Genomic DNA, 23,609 nt, shown 5'->3' with positions numbered 1-23,609 from the left:
TCTCCTTCCAAATTTTGCAGTAAATGGCTGTAATCATATATATAAAATTTGAAAAGGAGCTTTTTGCAAAGCTCCTAATGCCTTAAACAAAATGATCTGAGAATAGCTAAGCATTCTTACTTTTTTAAAACCAGATTTGCCACCCTTTTATAACCACTGTAATGTTTTTATTAGGTGACATGATTGACTTTTCCCTATGTGCTTGGTTTTATAGAATCTTGAGCTCAGAAAACATATCTCCAGGTTCTCTGCAGTTTCTGTGACATACGCAAGATACAATCCACAGCATCTTCCATGTAAATGACCCTTCATTTGGGCAATCAAATTGAATGGTAATCATTTTAGACTTATTAGGGACACAGCACCTCTTATCCAAGCATATTCCACAAAAAGTGGGTTTGTAACTCTGAGTACTTGAGCATCCAGAAAAGACAAATTTTTCAGCTTTGGAAAGTTGGAAGGTAGGTTGGCATGTTTTTCCTTTGGGGATCTGAAAAGATACATAAATTGGATTACAGTAGTTTAGAAAAATGATATCACAGAACATTTTATTGTACAAACATACAGATGTAATTATTTCTGGGCCAATAATAATAGTTGCTATGTAGTTACTTCCAGCACCCTCTCCTTCTCTGCCTCTCAGATCCCCTCTCACCAGAGGTCTGTCTTTACTATTCATCATATTATAGGACGCACTCCGCAGTGGTTTTTGCATCTTTTCTTCAATTCCATAATAAATAGAAATTTCTGTTTTGTTTAGTATCAGGGGCCCTGTCTTATTAAATGCTTATTTACCTAAGAGTTGGCAAATTCCCTAACACAGCTTAGACACTTTTGGGTGGAGGGGCAGATGAATAAATATCTTAATCCTTCTAAAATGGAGTTGTCAGTTTGCTAATATGATAGGGAATAAGTTAAGGATGAAAAGGATTTTGCAGTATTTCAAAAAATTACTCTTGAGACAGATGTCTTGCCTAGTTTAAGAAGTAGGACCAGCTCTAGTTATACCAAGCAATCTTAGAGTAAATATTTTATCATAGTCCTTTAGCAAGTTTACTATCTAAGCACAGAGCAGTTTGGAAATGGTGTGGTCTCCTTTCAAGTCGGTGATAGATAACAGACCAGAACTTCTCTGATGTTCAGAGTATCTATTTTCATAATTATGGTACAGCAACCAAAATCTTATTCATTGCTTTAATTTCACCATGTACAATTAATATAGAAAAGAGAAGTTAGAATCTAAAAAGGATCTCTTAAAGAACAATATACATGTAGGGGTACCACAACAAATCAGGCTGATCAAGACCCACATTATTAAGCTGTTAGTGTCTAGAATCAACAGGTTAACATTACCTCTCTGCTTGGTAAAATTTGCCCCACAAAGTGCAGTTAGATTAATATCTGTTTTCCTCTGAGATAGTTTGACTTTAAGAGTTATAATGAGGTGGTTTTATTTTTCTAAGAACCAAACACCATCCCCCTCTTCAAAACACAAACATATTAATACTTTTAAGGAATCTCTTAATATTGAATAATTAAGTTAAATCTAGACTTTACCTTTACTGTCTTTGATATGTTCCTGTCGCAAGGCTGAATATAACACAGTCTTTTCTCTTTTCTCATTTCACAGTTGCTGTTCTCGTTCGTTACCCTATTAGATATTCCCATCCCACATGTGCTGGAGCAGGGAGTCCACTTTGTTGCTTGCACAAGACATTTTCTTTTCCAAATAAGTGGGAGATTTCTATAAGCTAAAATAAGGGAAATTACATATTTATACATATATATGTACTGGTATGATAGATAATATTTTTAAACTAATATTACAGAGATCTGAATATTTTTGCATAATGTAACTCAGCATAAAAGAAGTTTATGGTCTAATTTATCATTCTGTATTCCTTTTCCCACTCCCCAAATAACCAAGTATTACAGTCCAATTTCTTAAGAGGAATAAAAATATTTTATCTTTGAAAAACTGAGTTGATTCACCCATTTGCATCTTTCTGCTTACTCTGAATACCAAACCTATGTTCCAATTGATATGTCTTTTCCCTAGTTCTTGCCACATTTCCAGCAGACATTGAGATAATCATTAGTAGGATTAGGGAATTCGACCAGAATAGTGTGATCTTACTGTTAAATTTCATCATATGTTAAAATGTAAAATACAAAAATATTTGAGAATTATACTGTCAATGAGACCAGTTTTCCTCCATGTGTTTTAATCTAGTCCTTTAGAAAATCTCTAATAAATCAAGTAATGTTACACTGAACTAAATAATTATATACTAAGTCATTGCAAATGTGTTATCATTCATTCAGCTTAATTTTCACATTTCCTATGTTACTGGCCCATGGTACTCTCTAAGTGGCTAGCCATTTCAGATCACTCATGGAAAGACAAAGGGGGGATACATGGATGAATGGATCTATGGATAGGTAGGTGAGTGGGTGGATACATAGAACCCCCTCCACTGTCTGCTGCTTCAGAGAAATAGGAGGGGAAGAGGATAAATAATGAGATTATAAGTGTAAATTTTTTCCATCTCCATGTAAATTCATTGGGGGCTTCTTGTTATGAATGAATCAGGACCCAGGGTTCATTTTAAGCAAACTACATAGTGGTTTATTGTCTCAAGGCATTTCCTTAAGGTTAATGTGCATTTTTAAATGGATGCTTTAGGAGTAAGTTTGTGATTTGAGTCTACATGGGAAAATTGTGGCTATACTGCTTCAAAAAATCAATTTAAAACTCTAAAAAGACCCCAAAAAATTCCTTCTTCATAGGAAATAGTCACTTTGAAGTATGTGCTATCTTTGAATAAAATGATAGTATGGTACTGCTTTGAGTGTTATTACAGTAGGAGCTTGGGATTGCACAGTAAACTGAGGGAGAAGCAGCAGAAACATGAAGGTACCTGGAAGGTAGACAACAGTTTAAAGACCTCAAGGCAGGAAACAGATTAGAAGCCTGGCACACATCTGCAATAAATAAAGGTAGGTTAGATTACCGCATCACCAGGAACCCCGCTTGTTAAACCAAGAGCTCTGCGGTTCAGGAATTGAACAGTCATTAAAAAGCAAGAAAACTAGAAGAGATTTTTTAAGCAAAAAGCTTAGTGTTTGGTGAGCATTGAGAAAAGCATGAGGGCATTATGTCATTGCATGCTTCATACTGACCCAGCAAAAGCTAGATTCCAACCATAGACTGTGTAAGTTATTATCACAAATATATCTTAAAGTGTTTTTTTGTCATGGTTAATTTTTAAAGCCAAATGCCTGTGTGAGTCATAAATACAGTTAAACAGTTAAGGAGAGGAGAGACATTAGACTGAACATATGCCCTTTGAAACATATCTAGGCCTAAATCTCAAATACCAGAGAGTACTTTGAGAGATTTTCTGATTTTGTGTAGCAAAGCGCTAACTACTACGGCTGACCATCAGATGCCTTCCCCAACCAGGCTTCAAGCGAATCCACTGAAAGTGCTCTAACTCCACAAATGAGACCAACGTAAACTTGATCCAAAGAGCTTTATTTGTGAAAACATGCTCTAAGGTAGTCCCTCCAGGAAAGTTCTTGCATGGGTTCTAAGAAGAGCCTTATATTGAGTCACTAAGATCCAATGCAGAAAGCCAGCTGTTCAGGACACGTTGACAAAAGCACAAAAGAATTGGCTTATAATTTCAGAGGTTTTAGAGCATTAGTAGTGTCATGCTGTCAGCTGAATAACTGTGTATGGTAAATGCAAATTCACCGCGACTTGGTAAATTTTTTCTAATTAACTGACAGAGTCCCTAAAGAGTGTTCCTTTCATAGTTAGTTTTTAAATATCTAAAACTCATTTCTCTGATTATAGTTGCTTTTATTAAATATCCACATAATAAAAGTGAACTTATACAAATATTCTGTATTTCCATGGCACCTTTCACTAAGCTCTAAACTTCAATAAAAAGGCATTCTTGATTTCTAGATGAGAACACAGAAATATGAACAAGAACCAGACATCAATATTACCCCTTTTGAGACCTTCCTTTTCTGTGCTTCATTTGCTGGTATTTTTGAAACTCCTGTCTCCAGAATACCCTTTAGAGCAGACCAGACTACAAGTTTTATGAATATATTTAAGCTAGCTGCAAATGGCCAGGTGCTCAAGATTATTAATAAAGAATTGCATTTGGTTTTTCTCGCTACATACATATGTGGGTAAACTACTTAAAAGTGCTTCTGTGTGTGTGTGTGTGTGTGTGTGTGTTTAGAGAGAGGAGATTAGTAATTGTTGAGCTTCGATTTCAGAGTAAATGAGAGGACTTTATATCAGTTTTCTATTTTTAGAAATAATATTTACAAGTTCAAAACGTGTCAGTCCTTAAATATTTTTCATCAGATGACTTCCATTTCTGCTTGTACCATATAGAAAAGTTGCCTTTGAAAATTTGGGGAACTAATGGTCAGGCTTCTTGCCCATAATAGAACAAATAAAAATTTCTCTAGGGTACATATGAACAATATTTGGTCAATTTCCCTGAGAAGAGATTGGGAATAAGCAGAAGTATAAGATTTTAGAAGGGTTTCCTGACATAGTAAATCTTTTAAAAATATTTTACCAGAAAAATCTAAAACATTATAAAGTTTCCTTTTCAGGTACTTACACTTGCCTGAGGCAAAGACAGTAAGAATATACACCTAAATTAAATTTCACTCTGACTACCAATCAATAAGTACTTAGTGTGCCTCTGGTACATAAAAGGAACATGAAAGAAAACCACCAAAGTCATACATGAAAAATAGCTCTGCTTATGAGCACCTGGCATTGTTTTGTAGCTTGTCGAAAGCTGCCGTCGTAATGGTTCCAGGCCACAGTTTGACTGACCAGACTTCTTTCCCCCTTTAGCTCCAGAGCAGGGCCTGTCAGCCAGCTTCGGTATGAACAGAGGTGTGCAGCCGATGGCCCCACTCACACAGAGGCAGCTGAACAGGGGATTGGGCTGAAACACTTGGCCATTACGATAATGTACCCTGTTGAACTCACATCCAACAGCGACAAGGTCTGAAAAGAAAAAAGAGCAAAATCACCAAAGAAACCATAATTTGTAATAGTCTAGACCTCCAATTATATACCTTAGAAGAAATAGCTATCCCTTTTATGAATATAGTTCTCAACTTCTTGGGCCCCATTTGGAACCTTCATCACAAAACATCTGTAGAAAGGTTAAAATGAGGCATTTTCATTGATTGTAGGCAATAAACCCCAAATGGTCATTTCCAGAATTAAGACCAAGTAAAGGCCCTGTTCTGGAGTAAAATTATTTCTAAAATCACCATAAGTATAGCATTCAATTACAAATCAGAGATGGGTTGATGCCTCATGAGACAGTTTTCCCCAGACATCCAAGAAGGCTACAATATAGTCTTAGGAAGACGGGATAAGTGATGTCTGAAGAAATCATAATTTATTTAACTACAGTACTGCAAGGTAACTGATTTTTCTGTTAAGAGAATTGGAGACTTTCACTTCCTCTGAGAGGTATTCTTGACCATCGGGATCAGCCCTTCTCCGAGTGCGGTCCACCAACCCTTTGGTAGTACCCGAGACACCTTCAGGAGATCTGCAAGGTCAAAACTCTTCAAAATACCAGTGTGGCTGGCCTTTTTTACTGTTGATATTTGCACTGTGGTACAAAAGTAATGGTGGCTAAAACTGGTGCTTTAGCATAAATCAAACTGTAGAGACAGTCATTGTATTTTTCCTTGCCATGTACTTATACTTAAAAAAAAAAAAAAAGGCTAATTTTGCCTAAGAATGTCCTTGATGGCACAGTAAAACTTATTAATTTTATTAAATCTTAAGTATCGCGTATGTCTTTTTTAATATTCTGTATGACAAAATAGAAAGTATATATAGAATAGTCTAAAGCACAATAGCTGTCTTGAAGAAACATAAGGAACTATGCCATTGTTCAAGTTGCGAGCTGAACTAGCCACTTTTTTAGTGAGAATTTTACTTTGACAACCAACTATCGTTATTCAAACTTGGGTATTTTGGAAACATTTTCCTGAAAACGAACAAAGTAAGCCTGTCACTTCAGAGAAAACAACTGACAATATTTGTTGCCAGTGATAGAATTCAAGCCTTCAAGCAAAAATTAGAATTTTGGAAAACTTGTATCTACCACTGAGATCTTTAAGCTACCCAATATGTAGACTTTTCTGATGAGAGTGATATTAATTCATGTGATTTTTCAAAATATTACATAATTAAGTGTATCAACATTTTGAACATCTACAAACATAGTGAACTGGTATTTTCCAAATAATTCATAGAATGACAAAATTATGCATGAGGAAGAGACACATTCCAAGTGAGTCTTGGATAGACCAATGTATTTAATGTCACAGAGTTCAAAGTTTATTGATGTGGTTTCAGATTCCAGGACGCAGGTAATTTTTAAGAAACTACCACTTACCAAGTTTTGATATAATACCAAAAAAGTAATTCACAATTATCTGAAAAGCCTGTTAAAATATTCCCTTTCCAGTTACATATCTGTGTGAAGCCACATTTTCTTCATATACTTCAACCAGAAAAACATAGCAACAGATTGAAAGCAGAAGCAGATGTGTGCATCTAGCTATCTTCTATTGAGCTAGACACTAGGGAGATTTGCAAAAATGTAAAACAATGCCATTCTTTTCACTAATTTTTTTTTGTTTTGGGAAATAAGGTTTTTCATAAAAAATATTTGCAATGGGCTTGTTACTTTTAAATGAATTAGTAAATATTTTTAAATTTCTAATTCATTATTAAATATCCATAGATAAAACCCAGGTAAAAGCTCTTGGGTCCTTATGAATTTCTAAGATTATAAAGGGGTCCTCAGACCAAAAAGTTTTTAAAATGTTCTAGATCAGGGATCAGTAAATTTTCTGTAAAGGGCCAGATAGTAAATATCTTAGCTTTTGCAGGCCACAGAGTCTGTCGAAATTGACCCAGCCATTGCAAAGCAGCCGGACTCCATGTAAATGAATGGGCCATGTTCCAATAAAATGGTATTTACAAAAACAGGCTCTGGGCCAAATTGGACACCCAGGCCATAGTTTGTGGACTCCAGTTATAGATTATCCCCAATCCCCATCCTCATGGCTGTCCTCTCTTAAAAGTGTCATCACATTTTGTGTGCGATTCCTTGTGGAGAGATCTGTCTAATGTAATAAACTTTGATTCTGTGAGGGCAGACACAGACTCTGTATCTTTTTTCCCCTGTTGTGTCCCTAGTTGCTGGCCACAGTGCCCGGCTCCATAGTGAATGCTCACTGTTTGTGAGGTTAATGAAACAACCTGCCCAGTTTGAGAGAGAGGAGTGTCTGGAATGCCAGAGTCATGTTTTCCCCATAGAATTCCCATAAATAAAAATCATTTTTGAAAGCCTACTGCTTACTAGATATCGTGCTGGGTGTTTTAGGTTTTATGTCATTATTTTATTTGACCCTTCCAACAGCTCCATAAGCCAGGACATACATATGATGTAACGGAGGCACAGAGATTAAACAACTTGGTCAAGGTTTCTCAGAAGAGCAAACAGGATTTGAACCCAGATCTCACATTCTTTCCCAATACGATATCGTGCTGACAGGGGGATCAAGCTATCAACCTTGCATGGCTCTACACAGTCAGTCTGACTCCAAAGATAGAACCTATCTTTCCTTCATTCCATGTTCAAACTTCTGGTAGGAATTTGCCTTCCCACTTAAGACTTTTCTGCAGAGAGACTAAACTGTCCAGGTGACAAGAGTATTTCTCTTTGCTTAGAAATTTTATTTTTTATCCTAAACAACTTGGCATCCTGAATGAGTGTCAGTGTGTTGTAGGTTTAGATGGTTTGAATCCATCCCTAGAGTTTAGAACCATAAAGCTGAGGGTCAGGTTGTGGTTTGGGGTGACCTCACCTTTTTTGCAAATCTGCTGCAGTAAAAAGCACAGCAAGTTGATCGTTAGTTGGGAAGGGTAAGGTTAAAGTAGTATGTCTGAATACTAGTCATACAGCCTTATATTTTTAAGCAGGATTATTTTTCAGTTACAGAAAAGGCTGAATTCAGATTGTTTTTGACAGTATTAACAAAAGCTGTCATTTTGTGGCACTTTAACAAATCAGACTCTGTTTACATAATTTCTTCTATTTTCTATCATTAAAAGCCATTACCTGAGAAGAACTGCAAGATCACCTCAATGCAATGAAAATAACAGGTTTCTGAAAATGCATAAGCATCTGCTAATTTCACATGGTGTCCAACACAATGGAGTCAATCCCACTGGTGCATGAAACTAAACCCACCTCATATTTAACCAAAGTAAGCTAAACACTCGAAGTTAATTGCTGGGGGAAAAAATTCTGTCTAGACTCAGCCTTTTCCAGCAGGTCCAGAAAAAGACACTTACATGCACACACTCCAGTCTCGTACCTAGGCCTGTCTGCCGAGTAGTCACAGTACAGCCCTTTGTGTGGGTCACAGAGGTCAGCTTCATTGCAGATGTCCCCTGGTTGCTTGGCACAGATTTTACAGCATCCACAGCCGTCCCTCACGAAGCTCACTCCAGGAGGGCAACTGGGCTTCTGATAAGGACATTTGCAAGGCCAGTGACAAAACTGTTTACGCTGCTGCACTTCTGATGCTTCTCCGGACCTTGCTTCAGGTGTCGTGTCTAACGGCCCAGCGCCCTGTGTCCTGCAGCAGAACTTCATTTGATGATAAAGGTGATGTTAGAAATGGTTCCTCAAACTAATTTCAGAGAGATTATAGGAATAGAATATTTCCCCCAGGCCGGGCGCCATGGCTCACGCCTGTAATCCTAGCACTCTGGGAGGCCAAGGCAGGAGGATCACTTGAGCTCAGAGGAGTTTGTCAAGACCAGCTTAAGCAAGAGTGAGACCCCGTCTCTACTAAAAAGAGAAAAAATTAGCCGGGCGTGGTGGCGCATGCCTGTAGTCCCAGCTACTCGAGAGGCTGAGGCAGGAGGATTGCTTGAGCCCAAGAATTTGAGGTTGCTGTGAGCTAGGCTGACGCCACAGCACTCTATCCTGGGCAACAGAGTGAGACTCTGTCTCAAAAAAAAAAAAAAAAATTCCCCCAAACAGGTAGAATACAGTGTCATGACTCTGTAGTAATAATAATAATACTTATGAGCATTTGACATGATCACTGTCTCTTTAAACTATTCTTCACTTGGCTTCCAAGACTTCACTTTTATTTCTGCTTTCTCGCCGACTGCTCCTTCTCGGTCTCCTTTTCTGGTTTCTTCTCATCCTCCTAATCTCTAAACATTGGAGCCCCCATGGCTAAGACTTCTAAAGTACCTTCCCTTCACTGCATCTCATGTCTCCTGCCTATACCTCCCTTCTGGACTCAGTCTCAAACCGCCTACTTAACATCTCCACTGAGTTGCTTCAGAGGCAAGCAAATTTAACAGCACCAAAGACAAATTCCCTATCCCCCCCTGCCAATCTACTCTTCCATACACTTCCCTATTTGAGCAAATGCCAATTTCACAGTTCCAAAATACCTTGGAGTCAGATCATTCTTGGCTCTTCTATTTCACATTTTACATCCAATCCCATCAGTAAATCCTGTTGGTTATACCTTTCAAATACACCCACCCTGCTCATTTCTTAGTACCCCCCTCTGCCGCCATCGTGATCCAAGCCACTTGGATGGGTACAGTGGCCTCCTAAATGTTCTCCTTGCTCCCCCCTTTGTCCACTCAGCATCCAGAAGGATTCTTTTAAAACATGTCAGTTCACATCACTCTTTGCCCATTTCAGTATAAAATCCAAACTACCTCCAAGGCCCTGCAGCCCCTAGTCCCCACGCCCCCGTCTCCCTTTGCTTGTGACCACTCACTCCTGCTCCCTTCACTCCAGCCACACAGCCAGCTCTGCCCCTAGACATCCCCAGGGGTCATTCTTTCGTTGTCTTCAGGTCTGTGCTCAAGTTCCTCAGCGAGGACCTCTTTGGCCTCCCTTTGTACAAGAGCTCTCTACCCCAGCCCTTTCCCCGTAGACCTTACCACCTGCCTGATTACCTATTCTAGCATTTTAGTTGCTTCTTTTCTGATTCCTGCATCAAGAATGTGAGCTGCTTGAGATCAAGGCCCTTTGCCTAATGTCTGTCTTGCTGGTTGCAATAAATGATTAAATACAAGAACATGGTGCTTCCTGTGTGCCAGGTACTTTTACATAGTTATCTTACATGACCTTCATAGCAACAGGATACAGTAATTATTATCCCATGTGATAAGGAGAATAATGTTACCCTCAAAGATGTCCATATCCTAATCCCTGGAATCTATTAATATGTTACCTTACAATGACAAAGAGATACTGCAGATGTGATCAAGTTAAGGATCTTGGGGTTGGCATCCTGGGCTACCCAGGAGGGCCCAGTTGTAATCACAAGTACATTGGATCCACCTGGGAGGGAAGCAGGTGTCTCTGAGAAGGGGCTGTGAGGACAGAAGCAGAGGTGCAGTGATGCTGTGGCTGAAAGGGGGCCATGATCCCAGGAAGGCAGACAGTGGTTAAAAGCTGGAAATGCAAAGAACTCTTGCTCTCCTGCAGCCTCCAGAAGGAATGCAATCCTGCTGACACTTGACCTTAGCCCTATAAAACCCGTTTTTGGAGTTCAGACATATAGAACTGTAAATGATAAATTTGTGTTGTTTTAAGCTGCTAAATTTGTGGTGATTTGTCATAATAGCAATAGGAAGCTATATGAGCAATTTTATAAATGGACCCTGAGGCTCAGATTATTTAACCTGCCCTAGGTTATCAAGGAAGTGGTAGATGAGAGATTTAAATCAGGCAGGCAGGTTCCAGAGCCTGAGCTCTCAGCCCTCACCCTCCGTCCCCGACTAGTCCTAGCTCGCATTGCACCCCAGATTTGACATTGACCAAATCACTGATTCTCTGCATCTGTCTCTCCAGCCGAGACCTCTCCCCTTAAACTTATTAACAACTCATTATTTGCTTCTGGATATATCCACTTTGAGGTTCTTCAAGCAGCTCGCCGCCACCCCCACCAACTTGCTCCTCAGCTAACAGTTCCCGTTTTAACGAATGGTGTCACCATCCACTCAGGTCCCCAAGCCAGGAAGCGAAAAACCATTCTGGGTATCTTCCTTACCTTGATCCTTCACACCTGAGAGTCACCGATTTGCAGGAAAGATGAAAGCTCCTAAGCACACCATTCAGGGCCCTCCTCATCTCTTGCAGTCCTCATATTCTTTATGTTCCAGAAAATTAAATCACCTGCTGTTCTCTGCATATATGATGCTGTTCCTCCTGCCTGGAACATTCTTCCCCAAGTTTCACTCCTTCTTCACCTAGTTATCCTTCAAGGTTCTGTTCAGGTATCACCTTTTCCAGGAAGCTTTCTGTAACCTCCCTGCCTCGGACAAATCTTTGAACTGAAATTATCTGAGGAAGTATCTGTTTTCTCCACCAGCCATAAAGCCACCCAACCTCAGGTGCTTGCAGTTCATTTGTGGGTGTACCATTGACACCTAGCACAGCACCTGGTGATTAGTTTATGCAATTAACTCTCAATGTTTATTTGAAGGACCTGAGAGCAATTGGAATGAATCAGAGATCTAAGCCTCTTTCCAACTCAAAAACTCTACATTAAGAAGTATCAGTATAAAATCCTACCATGAAATTCTCAGCCTTTTTTCTTATCACTGGTAAAGCATGTATGCCCCAGTAAAGAGCAACATGTCTGGCTGTTAGTTAAAAGCCAACTGCACAGTGTGAGAACAGTTTGATGGGGAGGACAGGACAGCACCAGGCTTCTGGAGAAGGAGCAAAAGTGCAGAAGAGAGTAGAAATAGTGAGGCTAGAATTTAAAAATTTTTAAAACTAAAAAAATGTTTTGCCTGCCTCTCAATTTTGCACAGGTTCAGCCATGGCCACCAGTGATTCACACGCCAGGTTCAGGGGCCTCTCAGCTTGTCTTGTGTTCATGGAATCTCTTCAGTCCTCTTGCCCCACCCCAAGGCGTCTGACTCTCCTTTCCGGGCCTCTCAGCTTGTCTTGTGTTCATGGAATCTCTTCAGTCCTCTTGCCCCACCCCAAGGCGTCTGACTCTCCTTTCCCCATCTTTCACTGCACCTGGCCCTTCCCCTCCTTCCTCTCCTCCCCCTCCTACCAGCACACCTTCCCAGCCTCCTTCACAGGCTCCTGTTCCCCTGAATTTGACTTACATTTAGGTTTATTGGTGCTTTGTAACCTTAATGTGTTGCTCTTCTCACGCTACCACCCTGCTCTTGGCAATCTTATCCACCCCTTTGCCTCCAGTTTCCATCCTATGCAAGTTTCAGAACTAAATTTCCAGCCTGGACTTCTCCATTGAGCTCTCGACCCATGAGCTGACTGCCTACTGGATATCACTAAATGTCCTACAGGAAAAACTCAGGCCCAAAACTTATCATCTTTCACCTACAAAGTTTCGAGGCAAGAAGCTAAGAGTCATCCATCCCACGGTTGTTTCGTAGCTTATCCTGCTTACTCCGTCGTCCTTATCTCCTTAGAACTAGCTACTCTTCCCCATTCCACTGCTACTAAGTACTATTGCTACAAGTTCCTGTCTAGCCTTCCTGCCTCAAGAACTACTTCTTAAGTGCATCTACTATGGTGCTGCTGGAGGGATCCCTTTAGAGAACTACTTGGTTGTATTACTCCTCTCCTTAAAGCACATCGGTGGTTCCCTGCTGTCTGCAGCCCAAATTCTGAACATGATGCCCACCTCACCAGCCTTAGCTCTCAGCATGCTCTCCCTTCTGCCTTACTGTTTACCAGACTCCCTGTGTTGCTTTTCTCCTCCCTGTTTTTCCTCATTTTGCTCGCTAATGAAATGCCCACTCCCAATACCAGCAACCTGGGGACGCCCGTTTATCCTTTCAGTCTTGAAGCATTTCCAGATCATCTCTGAGGTCAAAAGGTAACACTATTGAAATCCAAGGATAAACAGAAAATTATGGCAGTGGGCTGAGAAAAGGGAAACATTACATACAGGAGAAGAACAATAAAAATGAGCTCCTCATCAAAAGAAGAGGAAGAAGTGGAGAGGAAGATAATGCCCAAAGACAATGCTGAAGGAAAAAAACCTGCCAACCTAGAATTCTATATCCAATGAAACTATCTTTCAAAAATGAAAGTTAAATAAAAGACATTTCCAGAGAAACAAAAACTGAGAGAAATTGTTGCTAGCAGACTGGCCTCCCAAGAAATACTAAAGGAAGATCTTTAGTCTGAAGGAAAATTACAATAGATAATAACTCAGAAATACAAGAAGAAATGAAGAGTCCTGGAAATAGCAAATATGTGGGTGAATATAGAGAACTATATATTTTTATCTTTCTTCAGAAATATTTTGATTGTTTTCAAAAGCAAAATCTCAAGATGAGAGACATCAGAATGACAATAGAAAGAATAGGCATTTTGACAACAGGTCTGAGCTTTAGGATAGTTCTGTGGTCTTAGATTTGATCTTTGAGCCTCAATCTCCTCTATAAAATGAGATTAATAATATTCACCTTATAAGGTTGTTTTAAAAACTGAGATCATGACTAAAGTGTCTAGCACAGTGCTTGGCACACAGCAGATGTTTGATACATGACAGGCATTACCAGGCCCTTCAACAACTCATAAAAGCAAAGTTAAACACAAAATAATACTTTCTTACTGCTCTATGTATAACACATTTTTGTGTTTATTTATTTTGTACACATTTCCACACTGGAATGCTTGCTGTTTAAGAACACGTAGCTGCTCTCAATCCACAATGACAGCCCTTTTCTCAAGAATGGTGGAATAGGATATTAATAGCTGGCCCGATCTTGTGTTATATATAGTATATATAGATATATAGATATATATTTAGATATAGTATAACAATTTCCAATTCCTTGTTTTCTAGTACTGACTGCCTCAAGCAACTATTAACTCACAGACATGTCCACGTTTTCTAAGTCACCAGAAGATTTCAAAAGCTGTGTCCCTTGTGCCAACAATAACCTCCACTGTGTAAATAAATCAATAAGTCATCCTGTTTTAATCTTCTTATTTAAAACTACCAAGGCAATGAACTGCTCATATTAAACTTCCCTTTGGTCCATGGCCTGATTCCCTTTCATGAAGTGAGAAACACATGGATTGAGAAAAGACAAAGTCGTAGAATGTTTTAAAAATGTAAATGTTTGTGCCGAGGTGCTCCTTTCAAATAAGGACAGGCTTAACTGAAAAAGGTGGTTGTCCAAATCCGTTTTTCCAGGGGCTCTGCACATTTTGCAAATAACCATGGAAAGTTGAGCCCCAGCCTGGAGCCGGCAGGAAGAGACTCTGTTTGCTGCCTGGCACAGGGCGTCCCAGGTAGGTGCTGTGCCTTAGACTCGGCCACAAACACACATAGTACAGTGCGGGGCTGTTCACGCCAACAGCAGGCTTCAGTGCCAATGGCTGAAAGGGAGAAATGGTTTACGTTTCGTTCATGAAGCTAATGAGCTAAAGCAGATCTTTATTTGGAGAAGAAAATGGCTTCCCACTTCTTAGGAAGTGTTTCCACAAGTAATTTATCCTCCCTCTTCCCCCATCTTCATTTTTTAAACTTTTTGGCCTGAAGAACTAAGCGTGGCTGTGGTGTCCGGGAGGCAAGGAGCGAGGAGAGGGACTTACCTGCGCCAGGCCAGCGAGGAGGAGAGCGAAGAGCAGCCCCTGCATGTTGCTGGGAACCTGGGCCGGCCTGAGGGGCAGAGGAGCCGCAGCTGGCTCGCTGCTCAGGGTGCACAAAGCTGCCCTGTCTCCTCTGCAAACCCCTCGGCTCCCCCGCAGAAGAACACACGCCTCCAGCTCCCACGCTGCTGACTCGCAGGCTGCACTTTCGTTTTGAAGGATCCGTTTTAATACCCTGTTGACTTTCATGGGACTCTTCCGATACTCACCTCCGCAGTTAGCGTGTCACATGTCAGGAGAGGGTGAGCACTTTCCTCCCGGGGCCCCCAAGGGTGGATGGAGCAGTGACTGTTCCCTGAGTGACTGCGCTACCTGCTCCTGCCCGGCAGAGCCTGCCCTCGGGCACACGGCAGAGTGAGACCCCGTCCCCTTCCTCGCCCCTGGCTTCTCCGCCCGTGTGCCCTGCTCCAGCGCCTGCCTGGGCTGCTTCCTCTTCCTGTGTGGCCCCCCAAGCACAGGGTGCACTGCACCCCATCCCAGAGTGGCCCTGGCCTTCTCCCTCGGCATCCATGACAGGCTTCCAGAGGACTCCCTGGCTCCGCTCTCTGACGCCCCCCGCAGTGCCCCGCGCCGGCCTCTCCTGCAACGCGAGTCTCGCACCAGCTGGGCTGTGATGGGGAAAATCCACCAGGAACAAGGGGTGGGCGCCTGCAGCACCCGGCCTGTTCGAAGCCTCTTTCTGTGGCCGTGGTTTCATGATGGATGCCAATAAAGTTAACTCCAATCTTCTGGGCCTAAAATCAAGTAATTAAGCTGGTGGTAATCATTCATTTAACAAATTAAGGTTTTTTTTTTAAAGAGTGACAGGTTTGTATCCCTTCTCCCTCTCACGCTCACCTCTCTGACATGTGTGGCCACCAGCCCATCTCCCCCTGTGTCGTCACGTGTGACTTTGCTTATCCCACTTTCTCGACCTTGGCCTTTGTTCATGTGACTTAACTTGCACCTGCGGTGGAGCTCCGTCTTCCTGTGGATCCAGTCCACCTGCCGCCCCATCCGAGGGCCTGTTTCTATTTGCTTTGACTCCCCGCTCACCTCTGCTTCTGTTCCAGGCACTCACAACTGTGTGAAGACATAGGAAGGAAACCTCACTCAGGCCTGAGCTGGGGCTCTGGGAAAAACTAGGTTCTCCTCTAACCACAGGGAATCTGGTGTCCTTGGAGAGTCAGGGACAACCGGGAGCTCCTCCCGCTTGCTCTCTGTGCCACGCTGGCAGCCGCAGCCCTTGGCCTGGAAGCGTCTTCCCTCCCTCTGCAGTCTCACTGCTGCGGAGCAGGGAAGATGTCACAGTGAGCACCTTGCCTCTTGGTAGGAAAGGGACATCTCACTTGAGAACTAACTTTTGAAACCTCCCCCCCCCCCCCCCCCCCCCCCCCCGTGTACAGAACACAAGGCTCCAGGCTACTCACTCTCGTGTGTGTTTACACGTCTCCAGCCACGGGGGCTCCTATTTAACTATTTCAATCCTACTAGGGGTGGACTAAGTGAATACGGTATTTTCAGAGGCTGCTGCTATCTCTGACTTTATACAATAAGAGCTATCACGGGGTACATCCTGTTCTGACCACCTCCCTCCACTATCTCATCTAACACAAAGCCAATCTGTCTAGGAGCTCATTTCACAAGTCCTCAGCTTGTGCTGTACGTTCAAATAGACACAGCACTAAGCAGAGCTAAATCCACGCCATGTTCTATGATTTACAAGCAAGTTTCCCATGTATTATCTTTTTTAATTTCACAGCCCAATGAGGTAGGCAAAAGGAGTATTACCATCCTCATTTGACAGATTAAAAAGTTAGAGCTAAGTGATTGCACTTGGTCAATAAAACACATTTAATCCCTGCCCTCTAGAGCTGTATCATCCACTGGGGGAGAAGACACCGAACAAATAAACGCACAAAGTATCCCTCATCGCAAACTGGATAAAGGCTAATAGTAAAGGAGAAGAAACTATGAGAGAGAATGACAGCTGGCAGCTAATTTAGATTAGGTACAGCGGAGACACCTCTGAGGCAATGATGCTTACAGAGTCGAGAGATGAAGCCAGGTGAGGAGACGGGAGAAGACGCCCGGCCCAGGGCTCTTTCCACCGGCAAGACGCACACCTCTGATGGGGACGAGCTCCACCTGCACAGAGCACAGCCCACACCCCGCCCATCGACTCCTGAAGTCATTCTGTCAGGAACATCGTCACAGCTAGAACATTCCCTTCTCCTGGGAGTACGCACCATCTGGGCAGGCCAGAAGCGCACCTTTGGTCAGCACGCTTAGTACAGGACGGGGTGTGACCTCCTCGTCCCCTCTTTCCTTTTTTTCCTGTCTTACTGGTTGTGGAGAGGGAGGTATTGTCAGCCTGGAGAAAAGGGACAGATGCTGTTGCTGGAGTGACGTGAAAGTGTGCTACGAGGGAGGGCGGGATTCGCATCAGTGAAACTACAGGTATAACAATAACAACAGCTAACATTTGCTGCCTTCACTGGTCTCGGCATTGCACTAAGTGCCGCGTATATATTAACTCATTTGATCCTCCCAGCAACAGCTGGGACAGGCACTACTGTTACTACCTTTGGTTTACTTACGAGGAAACCGGAGCAAGGTCAGTGGAGAGCAAGAACCAAGATTCCAAGCACTCACCGTGCTCTGCTGCCTCTCTGCACGGGCTACAAATGGCATAATAATCTGTAGCAGGATGACTTATTGAAATACGAATTTACATTGAATTCTCAATATTTTCCTGCCTCATGCTCCCCTTCCAGATTTCAAGAGGTTAGTGAGGCCCTTTATATTCCCCCCGATCCATCCTCCATGCAGAAAATGGAAGCTACTGGAATACTTTATCCTGTCTTTTGAGATCCTGTCTGGATCTCATTGAAGAAGTGCTGCTGGGAGAGGAGAGGGAGAGGAAGATGAGTGCCGCCCACGGGCTGGGTGAGGACTGGGCTCAGGCCCTCTCCATGCAGCAGCCCCCGGAGGTGGCTGGAGCCCAGAGGCACTTGGTGCTCCATGGTGCTTCCAGAGACTGCCCCGGTACCAGGGGTCCCGGGGTTGGCAAAGTTCCCCAAAGAACTTTGAAAGAATATAAAGCCTCAAGTTCTATGCAGACATGGACTGTCCAGATATTGGCAGAAAACTTAGAAATGGGTGCCAGAGGCCTGGTCTCTTTTCTAGGCACCTCGTGGGCCTCCCGCATTGTTCAGCTTCTGCTGCTGCTGGTGGTGTGTGTGGTGGTAATGATGGTGGTGGTGGCATTGGGGTTGGGGAGGAAGGCACCAGTGACACCTTAGATAAATCCATCTCCAGATGGAGGTCGGGGAGGAGGGTTCAGAGCCAGGTTTAATTTGAATGAAAGAAAGTGAATTTGTGGAATCATAGTTATACTTGCTACAAATATGTAAGTCTCACGTAATCGCTATTCTCCTGGAGCGTGTACTCCCCCTGACAATTCACAGTCCTCAGAACCAACACCAGCGCCGGAGCACCTATGCCATCACCTCTGGCTCTGTTCACTCCTGGCTGGGGCCGCAGCTAGGTGGCTGACGGTTCAGCGAGCCTGCCGGCCCCACAGTGCCGAAGGACATTCACGTGCTAAGTGCTCAGTAGACACTTGCTGGTTATTTCAAAGGACTCCTTTTTAAATCACCTTATAACTAATAAAGCTAAGCATGTCTATGATTTTTTATACATTTATTCACTGCATCCTTTTGTGCCTGTTTGCAAATTATTACCAAGTACAGTCATGTGTCACTTAATGACAGGAATATGTTCTGAGAAATGAGTCATTAGGCAATTTCCTCATTGTGTGAACATCATAGCGTGCATTTACACGAACCCAGATGGCACAGCCTACTACACACCTAGGCCACGTGGTGTAGCCCCTTCCTCCTGGGCTACAAGCCTGCACAGCGTCTAACTGTGCTGAATACTGTAGGCAAGTGAAACTCATTGGTGAGTATTTGTGTATCTCAACATGGAAAAGGTACAGAAAAATATGGTATAAAAGATAAAAAATGGTACACCTGCGTAGGGCACTTACCTTGCAGGACTCACTGAGTCGGTGAGTGGGTGGTGAGTGAATGTGAAGGCCTAGGACATTACTGTACACTGCTGTAGACTTTAGAGACACTGTATACTTCGGCTACACTAAATTATAAAAATATTTTCTTTCTTCAATAATAAGTCAACCTGAGCTTACTGTAACATTTTTACTTTATAAACCTCTAATTTTTTTTAACTTTTTGATTCTTTTGTAATAACATTTAGCTTAAAGCACAAACACATTGCACAGCTGTACAAAATAGTTTCTTTATGTCCTTACTCTATACACTTTTTTCTATTTTAACAATTTTTTATTTTATTTTTTATTTTTAAACTTTTTTGTTAAAAACTAAGACAAAAACACACACATTAGCCTAGGCCTACACAGAGTCCAGACCATCAATATCACTGTCTTCCACCTCCATCCACATCTTGTCCCACTGGAAGGTCTTCAGGGGCAACAACATGCATGGAGCTGTCACAGCCTATAACAATGCCTTCTTCTGGATACCTCCTGAAGAACCTGCCTGAGGCTGTTTTTACAGTTAACTTTTTTTAATAAGTAGAAGGATTATACTCTAAAATATTGATAACAAGTATACTATAGTAAATACATAAACCAGTAGCACAGTCATTTATTCTCGTTATCATAATTGTAGGTACTAGACTTATATGACTGGCAGCACAGTAGGTTTGGTTACACCACAGCATCACTGCAAACACATGAGTAACATGTTGCACTGTGTCATTGTGACAGCTGCAAGGTCACTAGGCAGTAGGAATTTTTCAGCTCCATTATACTCTTCCGGGACCACTGTGGTATATGCAGTTTGTCCTTGACTGAAATGTTATTATGTGGTGCGTGACTATATTGTACTTCTCACTTACCTTTTTCCTATATGTCCTTCTGTTAAATGCATCACAATTTTTTCAATAAAGCTCTAGCCTCAAGATCTCAGCATGATTCTAGTGATACATGCATGAGACAGTAGGTTTGTCCTCTCTTCTTCCTCCACTAACCCATACACAAGCCTTGTTAACCAACACCTGCGCATTTTCTGTGGGGTTGCCCTCTGCGGGCCAAGCTGCTGCCAAAGCCCCCCACCCCACCCCACGTAGGGAAGGGCAGAGAGTTACCAGGCCCTGCTTGGCCTCTTGTCCAGCTTTTAACGAACCAGATCCAAACAAGCAACTCCTGACAACCACAAAATGCCCTGCCCTGCCATCTGCATGGGCCTGGAATAGGAAAAAAAGCAGGTGCCTTCATTCCAAGGGCATTCTAAAAAGTCAGGCTGTGGCCCAAGGAAAACAAGGCCAATTACCTCAGAGGGATATAATTCACTTTGTCACTTGGCCCTGTCAGTCTGGTTTGCAGGGGGAGCTCTGCGGGGGGAAAGAGGGCCGAGGTACTCAGAGGCAGGCACTGAGGATGGCCGCAAGAGGAGTAAGAAGCAGGAGAGAAGGAGGACAAAGAATGTTCAGTATTTCCCAATGTGGGTGGAGCCAATCTTTCACGAAGGAAAAGCATGCACGATGTGGTGTGCCATTCCTGATTTTTAAAATGGTTGCACGTGTAAATCATAATCCAATTAGAAGGGACAGAGACAAGCATGCTAGACTTGGAATCAGAAGACCTCAATTCACATCCAAGCTCTGCTACTTTTCTGAGCTCGCTGACCTTGGACAATTTCCTCCAGGACTCTGCCTGGGGGCTTCTTAACTCCCTCAATCCATCTTCAACATTGCTATCCAATTTATTTTCCTTAGACACAAATTTGATCATGTGACTCTCCTACTTAAAAGCTTTTTTTCACCCGCCTTGTACACAAGATAAAACCCAGCTCCTGGGAAGCCAGTAGAAGGCCTTCCACGAAGCAGCAACCTCACGCCCGCCCTCTCTCTGCCTCACCAGCCCCCCAGCTCTAGCAGAACAGAACTGCCAGACTGTGAGCCCCCGGCCTCTTGCCTTTGCTCGTGCCATTCTCCCAGGACAACCCTGCCCACTGCTTTAGCTGGTGAGCCACTGGCATTCGTGACTTCTCCCCTGAGAAGCCTCCCCAACCAGCACCCAGAGCAAAGTTCCTCAAGCAATTTGTGTGCCACCACTGGCCCTGGTAAAACCTGCATTGCAGTCATCTGTACATAAGGTTGCCAGATTTAGCTAATAAAAACGATGACAGTGATATGACAGGATGCCCAGTGAAATGCTTTAGTATATACAGAGCACACTTATACTAAAATATTATGCGTCACTAACCTGAAATCCAAATGTAGCTGGACGGATGTTCTTAAGATTTTCCCTACCAGACTGGGTCACGTCAATGTGGAGACTGGGGCTCATCTTCACAGCCTTGGTACCCACAAAATGACTGACATAGAGCAGGCGCCTGAGCAATTTTTATGTACTTCACATGATTGGCGCTTGGCTTTTCTAGCCTTAATATTATTCACCTGACAGGCAAAGCAATCAACCCTCCACTCATTTTTTTCTTTGCCTTTTTAAATGAGATTCTTTGAAGGTCACCCGGTGCACAATCCAGATTGCAGTTTCCTGACTTTCCCGCTGCCACCTGCAATGAGCGTCGGCGGCCACTAGATGGCACGACGAGCCCAGGCACCAGCCCCGGCTCGCGGTCCCCGCGCCCTTGCAAGAGGGCGGCGTGTGCTCTGCCGCAGAGCCTGCATTACTGACGGCGACGCTGCCGCAGAGGCGGGAGGAGCTGGCCGCCATCTCGCCAAGTCGCCTGCAGTGTCGGCAGCGTCCCTTCTGGATGCTTTTCTCTCCCTGCAAAAAGTCCCTTGATGGGGTCGGGGGGAAGGGAGATAGCTCTCTCTGTTGCACACATAATCTTTTTTCATTCATAGGAAAATCGGACCTTTTCAGAGAATCGTTTTCATTTCTCATTGTCATTCTGTGTAGCGGCACCAAAGAATGGCAGCTGCACTTTTTTGAAAGCCACTGCCTTTAAATCAGCATCTATTTCGAAATATTACCGAAAGTAAATGAAAGGCAATAACGGGGGGAGGGGGGTGTTGCTCTTTTAGGTTTCCCAATGACAAAACATTCTTAGGAAAGTACTTGAGACGTCAAACGGTTTAACTATATTGATTTAACCACGGCTATATGTTCAGCCAGCTTTGTGACCGGAAATCTGCACGTAGATGATCTGAAACTAAAGCGTGGGTGGGGCCTCGGTGCGACGCGCGGGCCGGTGGGGGGCGCTCGTGCGGGCCGTCCGCGCGGTGCGTGCTCGCGGCACGCGTTACGGGGAACCCAAATGCATACGGACTCCCGGTTCTTTGTCTGGCCGCTGCCTTGTCTTTGAATACAGATTTGCCGGGTGGAGTGGTGTATTGCCCTCTTTCTTTGTGAACCACGCATGCAATGCATCCTCTATGTTGTCGCATTTGGATTCCCTTAGTGAACCGAGAATTTAAAAACAATGCAAAGCATCCTGACTCAAAAATCCTGGATTCTGTACTTAAAACCATCAGATATAATTCAACAGCACTTTTTAAGTGACGTTTCTTCATTGAATCTTTCCGAAGCATTTGGCTTATTTTCATTGGAAACACATCCCCTTTCTTTGTGTGCTTGTGTATCACCGGTTTGGGGAATATTTGCTCAAATCGTGTAGGTATCAGGATACGATCAGATGTTAGGAAAGAAGCAAACACCACACCGTGGGCCTGCTAAGGAGCAGCCTCCTGTCCCACACCTGAGATCTCTGTGGCTCTGGTCACCTTCGTATGTTTTTCAGAAGAAATGGAGAGTTAGTTAAAATGGCCAGTTATACAGTAGTCAATCGAGACAGCTTCCACCTGAATTCAGAAAAGTAGTCATCATTTTTAAAAGATACACCTCCAAAAAGCATAGACTAATCTACCACTTAGCCAGATCCACAAGTAATCAATTGCTAAATCAAATGCTGTCTTAAGACTTGGCAGAAGAAAACTGTGTTCACTCTGGGACTATTCTTTGATGAGACTCATCCACAAAAGACTCGCCCAAATGAAGCTCGTGTCAAAATGTCAGAGTGTGGAAAGCAGCCCTTCAGTCCTGGGTGCTGGCTGCCAGAACGCACCATCTGCGTCCTATGCCAGTCACAGAGACACTGCCCTTCCTGCCATTCAGGCTTTATGTCCACGGTTAATATGTCCAACTGCAGTAAGCAAGAATTTCAGTGCTTAAACTCAGGTGCACAAGAAAAATCATATATTTTTAGAAATCCGTTAAATCAAGTTATATGTGACTCTAAGTCTCCCTTCCACTGAGCTACTGACCAACCGAATCATAGTCATTACTGAGCACCTCTCCATCCTGGTGTGAGTCAGGGTTCCACCTTCCTGCAGCCCACAGGTCACACTGCCCCAGCGCCCATGGTTCCTTCCGCTCTGAAGACCCTGCTATGTCTGTATTAGTCCTGGGGCGTGAGGATCATTGGTGCACTGGAAGGTTCTGCATCTACAGTCCAATCTCCCTGGCTAGGGTCACCCCTAAGCATGTCTTGCCACCTCCCCAGCACACCGCCAAGGAGAGCTGAGCAGCTCCCGTTCTCACAAGTCCTCTGACCAGTCCTGGGGGCAGAGAATCTCTTCCTGCCTTCCTTCCTCCAAAACATGCCTCTTCCCCCTCCCACTCTAGGCTGGAATTTACTGTAAACAATACCAGTGGCAAACCCTTTCAAACAGGATGACGACTTCTCCTCCCCAATAGAAGCAAGGGGTTGCAGAAACTAAATTTGTGGATTGGCACTGAATGGGGAGAAGTTCCATTTTAATGGGACAAAA

The 23,609-nt window shown here is 43.2% G+C and overlaps 1 protein-coding gene across 1 annotated transcript; it reads right to left on the bottom strand.

The window, feature by feature from the left end:
- Positions 1 to 145: 145 nt before the first annotated feature.
- CCN6 (cellular communication network factor 6) lies at positions 146 to 15,021 on the bottom strand. The gene is made up of 5 exons (XM_045544204.1): positions 14,727 to 15,021; positions 8,441 to 8,738; positions 4,811 to 5,053; positions 1,558 to 1,751; positions 146 to 490 (listed from the first exon to the last, which is right to left on the bottom strand). The coding sequence occupies exons 1-5, from the start codon at positions 14,970 to 14,972 to the stop codon at positions 209 to 211; spliced, it is 1,263 nt and encodes a 420-aa protein (XP_045400160.1). The 5' UTR covers positions 14,973 to 15,021; the 3' UTR covers positions 146 to 208.
- Positions 15,022 to 23,609: the final 8,588 nt, after the last annotated feature.

The sequence above is a fragment of the Lemur catta genome, chromosome 2 (assembly GCF_020740605.2).
Source record: "Lemur catta isolate mLemCat1 chromosome 2, mLemCat1.pri, whole genome shotgun sequence".
In the NCBI taxonomy this organism is placed as follows: Eukaryota; Metazoa; Chordata; class Mammalia; order Primates; family Lemuridae; genus Lemur; species Lemur catta.
This window is presented reverse-complemented; position numbering and strand designations above follow the sequence as displayed.